General features: G+C 45.4%; 1 protein-coding gene across 1 annotated transcript; it reads left to right on the forward strand.

Annotated features, from left to right (window-relative positions):
- Positions 1 to 230: 230 nt before the first annotated feature.
- LOC118575349 (rhox homeobox family member 2-like) lies at positions 231 to 3,055 on the forward strand (the record flags this gene model as incomplete). The annotated part of the gene is made up of 4 exons (XM_036175930.1): positions 231 to 371; positions 552 to 1,008; positions 1,720 to 1,765; positions 2,960 to 3,055. Coding segments are annotated over 4 exons (740 nt in total), but the record flags the coding sequence as incomplete, so codon positions are not given.
- Positions 3,056 to 13,004: the final 9,949 nt, after the last annotated feature.

The following is a 13,004-nucleotide window of genomic DNA, read 5'->3' on the forward strand; positions in this document are numbered from 1 at the left end:
TGGATCCACAGTTTCCCCACCCCCACCACACACACACACTGCATTTTTTTAAAAGTACTCCCTGCTCTTTGCAGCCCTAAAGTGCGTCTGGCTAGGCACCTCAGAGGACAAGCCCACATCCACTGAGGCTGTGCAGGCCAGAATGTGTGATTGGACACATTGTAGTTAGGTTGAGTCTCCAGAAGACAAGCCTTCCAGGTCAAGAGTCACAGCTGAACCTCTGGCGCCAGACAGTGAAGAAGCTGCTTCCAAAGCTTCGGACCTGGGGTCTGATCGAAAGATTCCTGGAATGGAGACTCCTCAGGACGGCTGCCACAGTTTCAACAGGATAATGAGTATAGGAACTGATGAGGACCAGCAACAACAGCATGGTCAGTAAGATGGTTCTGACTGGACTTGGGCGAAATCTGGGAAGCAAATTTGGTGGAAATTCCAGTGGCCAGTCACTTCCTTGGGGTACCCCACTTGGTCTGTGGCCCCTCTCTAGGCTTTCCAATGATCCATGGGCCTCAATGCTCCGATCTTTATCTTTGTGTTTGTATCTCTTACAGGTGGGAATGCAATGGTCCTGATGCCTGGAGAGGAAGGAGGCAAGAAAGGGGTTGTACAGAGCCAGCTTGCTCATGGTGAGCTTGATCAGGGCGAACTTGCTCTGGGCGAACTTGCCCCAAGCAAGCCTGCTCAAGAAGAGCTTGCTCAGTCCAGTCTTGCTCAGGAAGCCACAGGAGTGGTAGAGGAGGGCAGAAACGAAGAAGAAGGAGAAATGGAAGGAGGCCATGGTGGCGATGGTAGTTCTAGCCCCATAGACAAGGGGAATCACGCAGAAGGTGGTCACGGAAGCAGTGTTCAACTGCAGCCTCAGCAAGAGACAGCTATTCCTGAGGGTACCAAGAGTCTCCAGGATGGGGACAGGCTGCCTTCCCAGAGCCACACCAGATTCACCCAGTCTCAGCTGGAAGACCTAGAGCGTCTTTTCCAAGACACTCGCTTCCCCAGCTTTCAAGTAAGGTAAGCAGAATGCCCAGCTAGGTGCCTGGTTTTTAAATGTGTGTTTTTAAAAAAGATTTATTTACTTATTATATATACAGAAGCGTGTGCCAGATCTCATTAGAGATGGTAGTTGCCTGGTTTTTAACCAGTGCATTCAGGCTGTCCTTTGCTGCTCCATGAACCCCTGATTTCCTCTAGAAACAAAGCCATGTCTCGACTCTCCAGCAGAAATTGGATTCTGGAGTAGGGGGATGTGACCTAATAAAACTGGAAAGATTGTGTTTTGTTGCCTGTTTAAGTGGCGCATGAATGGGAAATTTAGACAATGCTTGTTCTAAATGAGTCTCAGTAAGTATGAGTGAGAAGCCTGAAGTGTGGCTGGGAAAATCCAGGAGGGATTCCACCTCAGATTAAAATCTGGCAATCACATTTCATCCTAGAGGTTCACTTAATGAAGCTTTACATGTTAAGTAAATAGAGGACATACCTGTGTTTGGGGGATAAGTCTTAATTTTGGTCCTTGAAAGAAACCTGTTACTAAAGTAACTCTCAAAGTTCATGTGGGGAATAGTGTGTGTGTGTGTGTGTGTGTGTGTGTGTGTGTGTGTGTGTGTGTACTCGTGTGTGCACACACAAGTATGGACACAAACATTTAAAAGCAAACAGGACATGCCCTTATACAGTTATTTTCTACTACAAAGCCTAAATATTGGAAACTTTTCACTTCAGGAATGATCTTGCCAGACGTATGGGAGTGCCGGAAGCTGAAGTGCGGGTCAGTATTCTAAAAAAAGGAATGTTTGTGGAGGGCTCTACATCTTGTGATGTTGCTATCTAGAAGAGAAGTATAGCAGAAGAGTGGGACCCTGAATTTGTATCACAAGGACTCCAGACCACTCCACCCCAAGGCTAGGCTCAAGATGACTAAAGGCCACCATTTTCTCAGGCAGGAAGTGCCAACCTGGACAACTGAAAACATAAGACATCAAGGTGCTTTGTCTGTCCCTCAGTGGACATAGTATGTTCTCCAGGACCTTCTGCAGGCTGTGCAGCCCACATGCCTCTCTTCAGTGAAGAGACCATGTACTTGCCAACCTTCAACTCTTTCACTCTGAGTGTGTCATAAACCTTTTCTCAGACTTTCTGTTCTAGTCTGTAAATATCACCTGCCTGGCTTATTCCTGAACCATTACTGGTACCAGGGACCTCAAATGGCCCATACCCTTTTACCTGTCTTTTGTTAGGTATGTATGTGAACTCTGCTCAGCATTACAATCAGCCCTAGCTTTTCCAGACCACATGCCCACAAGGGAAAAGGCCTATATATGGTATGCTTGGAGGCTAGGGAGGAAGCATAGTGCGGGAAGAAGTGCCCTTTGTCTCATAAAACGTGCATTCTGGATCCTCACTAAAGACTATCACCATGGAGACCTTCACAGACTGCTTTGGGGCTAGCCATAGTACTCCAGGGTTCCAAGAGAACACTTTTTGATACTTTTAGACACACAGCAAGGACCAGGAACAACCCATGAGCTAGATCTGCATCCTTTCCTGAAAGAATGCATTAAAAATATCAATTGATGGAGAGAAGAAGCAATACTCTGTGTTTGTTCCATAGCTGAAGGACTGGATGTGGTGGTACATGATCTCAGGGGCTTCATGGGGGTGTTTTGACTGTTTCAATGAGAATGAAACCTGTTGCTTCCATCAGTACACACTTGAGATAAGACTTCAACCATTGTTAGGGTTAGATCAACAAACCAACAGTTTCAGGGCAATCAGAAATATGGTGCTTTGTGAGGGAGTAGCTCAGGCCTGGACCACATACCTAGCATACACTGGCCCAGGGATGGGTTCCATATACATTTTAAAATGTTACGAAAATTGAGCCAGTATATAAGGTTACAGCATGTGTTCTTCAGTGGTGGTACAGTTCCTTGTACTAAAGGAACCTTTCTTCTGATTGTAGGATTGGTTTAGGGCCAGGAGAGCCAGTTTCAGGAGAAGCAATAGACTGCCAAGGCTGTTTGATGCACCACCTGGTCCTCAGAACAAGGATCCCTGAAGATTTTGGAGCAGCACTTGAGTGCCACCTCTGTCCAGGAGGCAGATGTCCTACAGCCTGTCCCTGCCCCCAATATCTTGGCCACCCATGCTGGCCATGACATCCTTTCCTTCCCTGCAATTATCTCGGCAATAAAGATGTGGATTCTCAGTGTGTTGCTTCCATTGTTTTTGAGGTTACTAAAATGAGGGAATAAGTATTTGAACCATAGTAGCCTATTCCAGAATTGGCATTTATGGCAGGAGGTGACGCTGGCAAGCTGTGGTCACTGTGCCTTTCCGAGTGAGGAAGATTTCCAGGTGCTATGCCGCTTCATGCTGACCACACATGGTTGTCTGTCCCTCATCATGGCCTTGTCAACTCATTCCATCTCTGTGGAACAAATTATTTATAATGTCAGGTGTGGCAAGTACCCAGTAGAGAACACTGTGTTTCTAGTCATGGCTGTTCCCACCCACACTCCAATAAGACCCACCCTGGACCGAGCTGGAAACTTCCCAGAGACTTTCCCAGATTTGACAGTGGGAGGAAGGGGAGCATGATGTGTGATTTGTACCCTCTCTGTGGATCTCCAGGGCACTAGAAGACACACTGGCCAGACTCCTGATGCTTGAGAGGGAAAGGAGAATCCATCAGTCCAGGCTAGAGGGAGGTTTCTGTCCTATTTCTTCCATTCCAGATCAGTTAGCATAATGGTCTCACACTTGCCAGCTCTGGGACCTTGAGTAATATGTCTTCTGTCTGAATTTTGTCACCTACCTTTGAGAACCCTCAGTACTCAAGAATTTGGGGACCCTTGTCATAGCACCTCTAATTTTTATACAAGGTTGAGTCTCTAGCAATGTTCAGTCAGTCAGTGCATGGAAAAGTTGTACTGCTTTTTGCATATGTGAAGCTACATGTCCAAATAAACAAACTCCAATTTAGTGAGATGGAGAGCTATAGCCTAGATCTATAGACCCAAACTTACTGCGAGGTATTGTCCCAATACCATGCTCTCCTGACCTTGCATCCAAAGTCTATTTTCGGTCTCTGAGAATGTGAGTGTTCCCGGGACCTTGCCTGCTGCAGAGCCATGCTAGTTTGCTTTTGAGTCTCTATGATGTCTCTCAGCATGCTGATTTCAGAGCCCTTTGTGTAGTTGCAGGTATCAGAATTTCACTAGGGCTGCATCTATGGCCCTGAACCTGAGGTCTCCCCTTTTCAGGTCAATCAAATAATAGATAACCAGTTCCCCTGGCTTTAAGAATCTTCCACCAGTCATCCTCATGGTCCCAATGCCTATGAGCAAGCGGTATGATTGAGATGTCTTATTTAGACCTGAGTGCTCCACCTTCTCTTGTGTACTACAGCACAGTAACCAACTGTGGGTCTCTGTACTAACCATCTCCTACTGCAAGGAAAATCTGCCCTGAGCTGGCCAGGAGATAGGTTGTACATGGTGATGTGCAAGCTGACAGGCCCAGCAGCCTTGGATCCCCTGTTTGTCTTTGGTCAGGAAAGCAGGAAGGGACTCTAGAAGGAGGAATGAAGTCTGAGCACAGCCCCTGTCCCCAGGCTGTGTAGTTCCCATTGAGCTCAGGGCACATCCTACAGTCCCATGGGTTTGGAGTAGTCTGAAATCTGTTCTCAGTCTTGGAAGGGTGGAGTGAAAGCAGTGGTTTCCAGGGGCCTCAGATTGTCTCCAGGGAGCCTGAGTTCTTGGCTGCTTCTGGCTTCCACTGTTTCTCTGTAGGAAGAAGAGTTCCTACACCAGTGAGGCCCTCTCCTCCTTCCTGAACCCCCAGACCCTCCCATATACACACTGCTGCAGCTGCCACTACCACCATGGCCTCTTTTCCTAACTGACTTCTGGATGGTATTTTGCAATTAGCTTCATTTTAGGATAATCCCCAAGGGCTTATGGTGGGGACCACACATGGAGAAGCAGAGAAAGAGAGAGATGGGTTCACTGTGTACCTGGAGGCATCAGGAGGAAGGGTCCTGAGGCTCCACATTGGATGTTCCAGCAAGAGATGACTTTCTTGAGTTCCATTCGGGCCCTTGACACCAGTCTTCCAGGTACTGAGTATTGTCTGCTGACCTGCTCCGGTACCTGGCTGCCACATCCAGTGACTTCAGTCTTTTCAATGGGGCTGTTGCTCTAAGAACAGAACCCTCAGATGGCATCTTGTGCCTCAGCAGACTGCTGATTCTCATCCTGTACTCCTTGGTTGTGTGGACCTGAGATGTGCTGTTGACACTCTTCCTGGGGAGACAGGAGGAACTGGGAACAAACATCTCCTAAGCTCAGTTGGAGCTATCCAGCCTTTTACTTCCTGTGTCTTAACCATCTCTCCTGTATTATAAAATGTTTCACCTGCATTTGGAATGTCTTATGTCTTCAGGAGCTTTCCTCCAAATGGAATGTCTTATCTTGGAGGAAACTGCTACACAAAATGTGTATCCAGCTGCAGGGCTAGATCCTGTTGAGGCATGCTCTAGGTGTCCACATGTCTAGCTCAGATTCTGACTGCCTTCCTTTAAATTAGATGATTGGAAAAAAAGTCAGCCTGATGTACATGGTTTCAGACATGTGGGGGTCAGGCTCGCCTGGGATACATGAGAGACTGTCAGAAACACAAAGGGAGGAAACAAACCAAAGGACAACATTGCATTTTCTCTCTCAGGTCCTATTAACAACCCACCCCAACCCCAGCACTCTGAAACACGGTCAATGAGAGCAGTCCCTCCACCACAAGAACTGCATACAACCTCTCCCCTGTTTATGGCCTTCCAGAGGCTGTGTTGCTTACTCAGCCCAGGTTATTGTGTGAAGGCCTCTCCACCCTCAGTAGTTTGTACTAGAACACAAACAGTGCAGTTGGTGCACTGTCTGAACTTGCAGAGCTGAGAGGCCCTGGACAGGACCTTCTATAAACATTCTAATGCAGATTCTTCACCAGCTGTCTGGAGTCTGTTATCTTTTCCAGGGGCTGCATTGGCTTTTTTGCAGTACTGCACAACCCACTGTAAACATAAGACCAAAATGCCAGTGCTGAAGGTGGAGGTCCGTGTCAGGCCTGTGCTTTCAGAGTCCTTGAAGACGCTTGAAGCAGACAGACACAGAGCTGACCCTGTCCAGTCAATGTTCATCTCATGTGTCATAGAGACTCTGAAATGTGGTGTCTGGGATGATGAGAAATTCTCCAGGCTTCACCCAAGACTCATGATCTCATTGTGAGTTTTCCCTGCCTTCACCACTCTCCATGCAAAAATCAGCCTGAAATTTCCCATAGCCCCATTCCCAAGGTGTTCTTTGGGGTCCAAGAGCACAGGCCAGGGTAGGTAGCCAGATCTGAGCAGGTCTCCTAAAGGTAAATCGTGTAGAAACTCAAACTATTCTGGTGCTTTAGAATTCTGCAATGTTATCTTTGTCTGACAGATATCTAGAAGTCCATTCGTCTTGACAAACTGGATCAAAATGCCCTTCTTCTTCCTCCCCAGAACCTTATGTCTTCTGCCTTCCTGGTGTAAACAGTAGTGCTCTAAAGGCCTTCTGTGATAGAGGTCAATGTCCTTTTTGACTGAGTTGTCATAGTTCTCAGGTATCTCAGCCATAGTTTCTGCTGGTGTTCATATACCTTTGGATCTGAATCTCACACTACTGTATCAGCATAACCTGTCTTTGTTCAGAATCCCTCCTCTGAGGAGTTCAGGTTGTTTTGCCTTGTGGCTATAGGGGTGGGGTTGATGTTACCTAGGCTGAAAAAAACCTCTTTGCATCAAAGTGCCCAGCATGCGGAGACATTTCCTGTTCTTCTCTGCTTTCAGACTCCATTGAACAACATGTGAGCCAAACAGGGGGCCAGTGAGAAGAAAGCAATGTTCAGGAGCGCCACAACTGGGATCGAGGACCACATTTACATGATGGACTTGGAGGAGCCCTAGGATGATATCCTTGTCCAGGAGCCACATGGAGATGGGCTGTTGAAAATTATGATTCTCTATATGCTTGGCATTGATATAACAGTATCAATAAAGACAGATTTTCACAATATTTCCTATCTGTTTTGTAGAATGTAGATGCAAAATGTTCTGTGTACATAAGATTCAGACAGATTGGCAAAGAGGTCTTCTTTCATGAGGTGGTATGCCTGTGTCACCTTCAGTAGACCCTGCACTTCACAGTTGGTTCTCTGGTCTCTCTGGATTTGCACAGAATGTGCCTTGTTCTCTATCTCTCACCATGCTCCCCTGACCCCCATTCTGACCCTGTAGGTGCAGAAACATGTCCAAGGATCCTCATTATGCCCAGTAGGTGGTCAGTGTGTTTTCAGACAGCACAGCCTCCTGCCCACACTCATGAGTTCAGTACACACCTGAGTCTTCCAAAGGCCAGTCACAGGATTCATGGGATCAGGCAGCATTCATCTTCACTGTTGGAATACAGCTCTCTGCTCACATGACCCCTCTTCTGTGCAGCAAACATGGCCCTAGGAGCCCCAGTAGACAGAGGTCCTGCTGCTTCATCCAGGAATGATGGGAGACTTCAACCATTCCCGTGCCAGCCCCTCAGCCCCACACACCATTAGAGTAGTGAGACAGCAGGTTCGTCTGTGCAATCTAAATTATAGAGAGCAGCTAATGTCACATGATGTGTTTTCTGATTATATCCTGACTACCCTACTGAATAAATCTCTCTCCCCTCTCCTTGCAGAGATGGCTCAGGAAGAGGAGAGAACAGATCTGCTGAGGGAAGAATCTGCCAGGGCTTAGCAGTGCTTCTCCTGGGAGACACTCCATCTCTCTCTGAAGATTGTGGTGGAGCCCCTGTGTAGCCCCTTGACCAGGATCCACGTGCAGATGCATTTTTGTCTCCCACCCACATGTTGTACATCTTTCTTCCATAAGAACCTGTATTTGAAATAAGTAGATTCTCATTCTCTTCTTGTGTCTTCTGCATTAGTATGGTATGTGTAACAGTTATCAAGGAAATGCCATTTAAAGAAAATGACAAGGTCTCCTTCTGTGGGGGAACATCATTGAGTGAGCATCAGTAACCTTTTATATCATGGGAGTTTGTCAAGTGGGGTAGTATGTTTACATTGATCCATGAATCCTTCTGTCCTTTATGATGGTGTTTTGCATCCTCACCCTAATCACAGATGGGCAAGAGGGACATTGAAAATCTCTAGGCAGACAGTGTTTATGCAGACAGACCTGGTTCTGGCCATACCTGGGATTTCATACCCAACATAGACTCTGAGAGAACCTTTTTTGTTTGCTTTTTAAAAATATTGTTTTTGTTTCCAAAGTGGCTGTACAAGCTTGCATTCCCACCAGCAGTGGAGAAGAGTTCCCCTTGCTCCACATCCTCTCCGGCATAAGATGTCTTCTGTGCTTTTGAACTTATCCATTCTGACAGGTGTAAGGTGGTATCTCAGCGTCATTTTGATTTGCATTTCCCGGATTATTAGCGATGTTGAGCAATTCCGTAAATGTCTTCAGCCATTTGAACTTCCTCCGTGGAGAATTGTCTGTTGAGTTCTATAGCCCATTTCTTAATTGGACTACTGGGCATTTTGATGTCTAATTTCTTGAGTTCTTTATATATTCTGGATATCAGCCCTCTGTCAGATGTGGGGTTGGGGAAGAACTTTTCCCATTCTCTTGGCTGTCACTTTGTCTTCTTGACTATGGCCTTTGCTCTACAAAAGCTTCTCAGTTTCAACAGGTCCCATTGATTGATTGTTTCCCTCAGTGTCTGTCCCACTGGTGTTATATTTAGAAAGTGATCTCCTATGCCAATGTGTTCAAGACTACTTCCTACTTTCTCTTCTATCAGGTTCAGAGTAACTGGATTTATGCTGAGGTCTTTGATCCACGTGGACTTACATTTTGTGCACGGTGACAGATATGGATCTATTCGTGGCCTTCTACACATTGACATCCAGTTATGCCAGCAGTATTTGTTGAAGATGCTTACTTTTTGCCATTGTACATTTTTGGCTTCTTTGTCAAAAATTATATGTTCATAGGTGTGCGGGTTAATGTCAGGATCTTCAATTTGATTCCATTGGTCCACATGTCGGTTTTTATGCCAGTACCAAGCTGTTTTTATTATAGTAGCTCTATACTAGAGCTTGAAGTAGGGGATTGTGATGCCTCCAGAGGTTGTTTTATTGGACAGGATTCTTTTGGTTATTCTGGGTTTTTTGTTTTGAAAGCCTGATTTGACATAGTCTGGTGATCAGATGACTAAACACCCTAACAGTCGCCTTGGAACTCTCATCCAATAACTGATGGAAGTGGATGCAATGAAACTCAGCCAGGACCCAGGAGGCGCTCCAGGTGTCCAACAGTTGAGACAGAGGTGGGTCTGCTAGAGCGTGAATTATTGAATCCAAGATTGCAAAAATCACAGGGATAAATAGCCAAGTGAATGGAAGCACATGAATTATGAACCAAAGGCTTTGGAGCCCCCAGCTGGATCAGGCCCTCTGGATAAGTGAGACAATTGAATAGCTTGATCTGTTTGGGAGGCACCCAGTCTGTGGGACCAGGATCTGTCCTTAGTTAATAAGCTGGTTGTTTGAAACCTTGGGCTTACACAGGGACACTGCTCAGTCTGGAAGGAGGTGACAGGACCTGCCTGTACTGAATCCACCAGGTTAAAATGATTCCCCAGTGGTGCCTTGATCCTGGAGGACATGGGAATGGAGGGGAGGGGCTTGGGGGGAAGGTGGGAGTGGGTCAGGATGGGGGAGGACAGGGGAAGCTATGGTTGATGTATAAAATTTAAAACACATAATATTAAAGAAAAATATTGTTTTTGTTTCTGTTTTCTTTTTCTGGTGGACGAGGTGTCTGTTGTGGTGACATGTGTTTTCTCAAGTAGACACAAGCTAGACACACATGGAATGGTGGAATCTCCAATGAATAATGGCTCCATCCTGTAAGCCATTCTGAGGAGTGTTTTCTTGATTAATGATTGATACAGAAGGGCCCTTCCTCCTGTGGGTGGACCCACCCCAGTGCAGGTCATCCTGGAGTGTATTAGAAAGCAGACTGAAGAAGCCAAGAGGAGCAAGCCAGTAAGCCACATGTCTTTACAGCCTCTGCCCCAGTTCCTGCCTCCACTTCCAACCCAGAGTTCTCTCAATGTTAGGCTGTAGGCTCTAAGAGGAAATAAACCCTTTCCTCCCCAGTTTTCTTTAGTTCCTGTGTTTTATTACAGAAGAAGAAAGCAAACTAAAGCCAACTCAAATAAAGAAATGGACCAATAGAATCCATGCAAACGTTTTTTTTTTTCTTTCCTTTTTCTTTCTTTTACTTATTTCATTTAACATAATTTCTTTATTGAATAATTGGGAATTTCACATCATATACCATACTTAAACTCACTTCTCAGTCTCTCCATATCGTTCCCTCACCCCTGCAGTGCCCCACAAAAGGAAATGTTAAATCATCAAACCATTCTAAAACAAAACAACAAACAAGCAAAACATACACACAAACAAACAAACAAAAAAAACCAAATTATTAAATGGCCCCTCTTTGTAGCTCCAACTTTCCAAGCTCTGCAAAATCTCTTTATTCATCCTGGCGGCATTGGGAGCCTCAATGTGTCACACAGTAAACCTTTTTGCCCAGTCAGCTTTACTTGCAAATGAACATTTGCAAGGAGTCATTGGTCTGGGTCAAGGCCTCAACTTTTGGGTACACCATCATCACTGCAACCTCACTAAAACTACTCTAGGTTTTCTTGTAATCAGCCCGAGTCATGGAGATTCTGTGTATACAGTTTCCCAGGATCAGTGGCTTTACCTTCTCTAGCATGTCAAAGATAGTGTAGATGGTAGGGTGGGTCAACCCCAGGGTTTGATTTGGGCCTATGTTGTAGTTGAACTGGTCACTTATGGCCACTGGGGCAGCACCCTTTGGGCAAGGGGCAGAGCCTGCCCCCCTATGCCCATGCCAGCATGGTAGTTCTCCCTTGCATGTGGTGAAGTGTAGGGCCATCTCTCCCAAGTGCTATTGCATTTCTCCCATGAGTGTGGAGGCCAGCTCTCTTGCTGCAGTTCCAGCAAGCCATAGGACCAAAGAATGACAGGGCCCTCTAAATATTGTCCTCAGATTTCATCCTGCACACTTCCTGTGGCCCCCTGAGGTGACATGGGCCACAGACAGCAACACAGACCCCAGCTGCAGTAGGATCACAGACCCAGATATGGTCTTTGCAGCAGCTTCTCCAAGGATTTCTAATGTTCAATATGCATGTAAGGATGTGAAAGTTTCTGATTATTAGGTAAATTAAATATTTATTCATTTTTATTCTTATTAATTTTATTTTGAATGAAAAAAAGAAACAAAAGGGAAAGTGCAGGACTAGTACCATGTTTCAGCACCAGTAGAATGAAATAAAAAGGGAGATATAAAAAGTAAGGACATGACTGCTCCTAAGTATGGTAGGGGAGCAAGTTTATTGTAGAAAACACACTACACAGCCATGGGCAGGGACATCTCAGAGAGTCCAGAGTGGACATGAGCCTGAGCCATGTGAGGAGAGGGAGGGAGGGATGAGGACAGAGCAGGTGCTGAATAAGTGGTGAAGCCTGGGCCCAGAGACAGGCCAAGAGAATAAACAAAATAAGGTGCTTATATTTTAAACTCACAATGCTGACTGTACAGTTCTGAGTTCCTACCATGAGGTAGGCTGAGTCAAAGAACTCTGTGAAAGTCCCACTGGCCTTGGCAGAGGAAATGGATCCTGTATAAACACCTAGAAATCATAGTACAAAGGGTCTCATGAAGACAAGGCTGAGTATTAAAGACTTTGGATTTCTGATCTACCGGCATCCCTTTCCCAAGGACTGTGATTTCACTACTATATCCAGCTTGTTTTTACACGTATTTTACAATGCAAACTAAATAAATTCACATTCATTGTGTTTGAGTGTGTGCAGGCAGAACAAAACAGTTCTATTAGGGACATTTTATGTTACAATTGTCTATATTTTATTAGTTCTCTTATTGTTTTTTGAATGCCGATTGCCATTTATTGACGGAGGGAGGAAGTCTTACATACAGGCTTACAGCACAATGGGAGTACCTTGGGTTGCAGAAGTTCACTTCTGATTTTTTACAATCTTGCATCTAAGCTGTTAAAGTCCAATATGCCGTATACACAGACAAGGAATTTCCCTTAATCATTCAGGATGATGGAACTCAACAGGGAATTAGCATTGGGAGGATATCAAGGTCAAGGTCAGTAAGCAAGGCAACAGTTACCCCAAACAGGGCCAGGACACTACAGGTCCCCCCTCTCACCCCCCCTGCTTTTCCTAAAAAATGAGCCTCTGACTTAGGTTGCATGGGATGTCAGGAGGTCACTCATCATGGAGACACCTGCCCAAGCAACACAGGCACTCTGTCTTAGGTTGGTGAGTGCACCCAGGAATTCCCCATCTCTGAGTACTCATTATCATACAGGCTCAATTGTGTGTGAGCTGTAGAGTTAACTGTTGCCAAAGATCTCAAAGTGGTGCAGGGCTTGCAATCTGTGTGTTTGACACAGAAAACATCAACAGAAGTTCTAACCTACCCTTAGCTGGTAGGCTAAAGTCAACCGAGCCATTCCCTTCCTTGTTGAGCCTTACTGCAAATTGGAGTACTTGTAAGATGGTATCCCAATGGCAAATGGAACTTGAGTTTGTAAATTTATAGCATTCAAAGCTGATCGAAGTGTATATAACTTTTGATTTCAATTTGTAATGCCCAATAGAATGAAAGATTAACTGACTTGATAGCTACTTTTGCTGCCAGGGTCTCCACTGTGCTAGCTGTGGTAACCAATTATAAAATGGCAAACCCTGAAACAGTAGGAGCTGTAGATGTAACCATCTTGTTAAATAAGAAACACAGAGTCAGTTGTAGAGTTAAAAATCAAGAGGTCAGAGCAATAGCT

Source organism: Onychomys torridus, unplaced genomic scaffold, assembly GCF_903995425.1.
Source record: "Onychomys torridus unplaced genomic scaffold, mOncTor1.1, whole genome shotgun sequence".
Classification (NCBI taxonomy): domain Eukaryota; kingdom Metazoa; phylum Chordata; class Mammalia; order Rodentia; family Cricetidae; genus Onychomys; species Onychomys torridus.